General features: G+C 52.4%; 1 protein-coding gene across 1 annotated transcript; it reads left to right on the forward strand.

Moving 5' to 3' along the window:
• Positions 1–2075: 2075 nt before the first annotated feature.
• Positions 2076–3343, forward strand: LOC123428054 (transcription factor IBH1). Its single transcript, XM_045112219.1, has one exon. The coding sequence runs from the start codon at positions 2308–2310 to the stop codon at positions 2899–2901; it is 594 nt and encodes a 197-aa protein (XP_044968154.1). The 5' UTR covers positions 2076–2307; the 3' UTR covers positions 2902–3343.
• The last annotated feature ends 261 nt before the right edge of the window (positions 3344–3604 follow it).

Consider the following 3604-nt stretch of genomic DNA (forward strand, 5'->3'; position numbering starts at 1 on the left):
TAGGAAAGAAAAGATGACCATCCGTGTCAAGTCTAAAGCTTGAACCCAGGTAGGCTGGCTCATACCTAGCCATCCGAGGTAAGCTCAGCTCACAGTGTATTCGACATGATCCATGAAGTTGGCATGTTTTCATTGAATTCGAATGAATTAGATGAACACGTAATTTGATACGTCTATGATAAGTATGTACCCGAGTTGCCCATCCATCCAGTCAGTTGCCATGACTTTATAACTACTTGGTCATGATTTTAAGTTGGTAAAAAACAACAAAATGCACGGTAAAAATGCAACAACTAGCTAGTAGGTAAAAATGTAATGCGCCGTCTAATATAAGGAAAGATTACACTATCAGATATACGAGGAAATAGTGTGATTTAGAGCATCTCTAACAGATCCTTTTTCACGTGGACCTTTAAATTAAGTATAAGAACTGCAGAAAACGTGTTTTGAGGGTTGACGTGGGTTGCGATCGGATAGACCCCGCAAGACCGAACGATAAAACATGCCTTGCAGTGTATGTTCGAGCGCAGCCTGCGCCAGCCTCAAAACAATTTTTTTTCTCAATTTAACACATATATGTATAAATTAAAATATGAATATCACAAGGGATCGACGCATTCGATACCTTCTTTAGAAGAGGTGCAGCAGATACGTAGGTGACGCCGTGAAGTAGTCTTGCATCAGCATCATGTTCCCGAGATGGCGGTTGCGAGGGATGCAAGGACGACCGACGATCCATCCTCTTCGTCTCGTTTTGTTCTATCCCCAAGCTCTTTCACGACGAGGACCGCCACCACCATCTGTTGCCGATTGTTCTCGAGCAGCATCTCTATATCCCGTTCGTCGGACGAGGACGAATCTTCGAGCAAAAAGTCCTCGCAAGGGGTCAAATTCATCTACAAACCGCAACGGAGCTTGCATGAACGAAAATTGTTCGCTAAATCTATCTTGAATGGGCAGAAAAGGACTCACCGATGGATCAGGGGCGGGCGGCGACTCGGTGGCAATAGATCCAGGGAGGCCGGGCGCTGTGGACCCGGGTCTGCAGCTGCCCGTCGGTGTGTTTTCGCTGGCGGATATGGCTGGATTCGTAGTCGACGGGCGGCTACGAAGTGAGGGAGGGGAACATGCGTGGGCTAAAATATCCCTCCCGCCAACTATTTTCCCACGATACAGGGCACCGACGGGGCGGGGAAAAACCTATATTTTCACGGCCGGGGAGTGGGTGGCAATTGCGGCGACCCTCAAATTTTTTGAAGGATGGGGCGTTTAATGTGTTTATTCAAACTTTTTTTTTCTGTAAAACCATAAATTGACGATTATTTTACAGTTCCGCAAGATATAATGGGGTTTGGTAGAGACGGTCTTAGTCGTAAAAATCATGAAGTTTTTCGCATGAACGTCTAATGATTCCTCTATTAATTCAATCAGCTTGTGCCTCGTTGGTCTCTCTCCCGCTTCTCAATGTTGGCGGTGGCGGGTGAGTACTCCCCATGCATGCACCAATGCGTCCGTTCCTTGCCTGCCCGCCCATCCGGAGCAGGCGCATGCATTGCATTGCAAGCTGATGGATGGAGCCTCACATGGGGGCATCCGACCGGCGTCCGACCAGAGTGGTTCCTGTATCCCGCCATATCTCGCACGACGCACCCATTTAGCTAGCTCACATGCATGGCCTCGCCGCTCGCCGCTCGCCGCTTGCCGGCCAGGAGAGGGGAGAGTTGTTCACTGGCCCTTCCTAGCATTCCTATGACTAGCTAATTAATCTAGCTTTCCTAGTTAACCACCACACTCGACTCGACTCGATCACATGCACCCCTCCTCCCCGTCCCTCTCCCTCTACATGCGCGCGCATGTACAGCAATTATTTTATTTTATTTCATTTTCATTTCTTTGATGAGGGAGAAAAAAATGTGTACACTCATTGGCTCTGTCCCTCGTTGTCAACTGGGTATTATAAGACACGCACCGGATCCTGCCCAGGACATTTTGTGTCAGAGCCGTGTTTCTCGGGCTCCCTTTTCTTTTCTCTCCACCATCGCAGCAGCACAGCACAAAGGCCGCGGCATCCCGGCCCCCGGTTTGTGTCAGACACCAAATCTTCTTCACCTTCTTCTTCCTCCTCCCCACCCAATCTCCTTTCTCTCCTGCCTTTTAAGCCACGCGCCCGGCCGCATCCTCCGCCTACGCCATCCCCTCTCCCTCTCCCTTTCCATCTCTCTCCACCCTCGACCTTCTCTCTGTGGGGTGGGGTGGGGTGAGGAGCTGGGGTGAGGAGCTTGGGTGCGCGCGCGTGCCGTTTGTTTGATGGACGCCAAGGGCGAGGTGGAGAGCTCAAACCCTAACCGCGTCGTTGCCAGCGCCTCCGCCGCTGCGGTGTCGGCGTCGTCGACCTCGAAGCGCATGCTGGCGTTCCACTTCCTGCGCGCGCTCTCCCGGATCCACGGCGCGGCTGGCCCGGCGAGGCGCCGCACGCGCACCATCCGCCGCGCGGCCTACTCGTCCATGGCGCGCGCCACCGGCCCGCGCCGCGCCTGGAGCCGCGCGCTGCTGCTCCAGGCCCACGCGCGGGCGCGCAGGTCCAGGACGGAGCTGTCCACGCGGGCCGCCGTGCTCGTCCGGAGGCGCGTCGTCGCCGGGCCGGCAGCACCACCGGCACGCGCCGCTCCCGTCGGCGGACAGGTGTCTTCTTCGGCTGCTCGCGCGGCGCTCGTCCCTCCGCCAGCTGCGGCGCGGCAGGCGGGGGAGCCGGCAAGGAGCGACGCGCTGCGGCGGCTCGTCCCCGGCGGGGCCGGGATGGAGTACTGCAGCCTGCTGGAGGAGACCGCCGACTACGTCCGCTGCCTCCGCGCGCAGGTGCAGCTCATGCAAGGCCTCGCCGACCTCTTCTCCTGCCAATGATCCATATCCTCATCATCATCGTCATGCATCCTCCGATCGATCGAGTAATTCTAAATTATTACTTCTTCCCGCACCATCCGTCGACTGAAATCATGCCGCCGTCCATGATATCGGTCGATGGATCTCTTGTTCATGTGACATGAGATTGGTCAATGCATCGATCGCGCATGATCAGCATATGTAGAGGATTACCGGCCGGCAGGGGAGAGTTAGGTGGTGGTACGGTGGAGGGATGATTGGTGGAGTATATATGTTGAGCTGCTGCTGCTGGTAAGGTGATTATTAGTAGGTGAGAAAAGATTGGGCATAGTATGCATTTGTATAGGTCGTTGGGGACGCATTGGAACCACACCATGGAAAATACAAAGGTAATTAATTGTAACATATAAAGAGATCATGAATCGATATGGATCCAGTTACATATACTCTATATGCTAGTGCAGTGCTGGTGTGTACGTTAATTAGTAAATTCATCCATGCATAATACAGTATGTTCTTGGTTTTGAACTACTACATATGTATGTATGTCATGTGCTATCTTTATTAGGTATAGATGTGTAGGTTATGAGCAAGGTGGTTATGAGGCATATCTATGCACTTCCCTTTCTGTTTGTTTTTCCCTTCTTGTAGGTCTATCTGTGAATTCTGATTGGTGAGCAGGGTAATTAATTAGGGGAACTTTACCATGCATGATGCATGCCTA

The sequence above is a fragment of the Hordeum vulgare genome, chromosome 2H (assembly GCF_904849725.1).
Source record: "Hordeum vulgare subsp. vulgare chromosome 2H, MorexV3_pseudomolecules_assembly, whole genome shotgun sequence".
In the NCBI taxonomy this organism is placed as follows: domain Eukaryota; kingdom Viridiplantae; phylum Streptophyta; class Magnoliopsida; order Poales; family Poaceae; genus Hordeum; species Hordeum vulgare.

What these genes read in the sequence shown, in the direction of transcription:
- LOC123428054 (XM_045112219.1), top strand. Translation starts at nt 2,308, where the DNA reads ATGGACGCCAAGGGCGAGGTGGAGAGCTCAAACCCTAACCGCGTCGTT.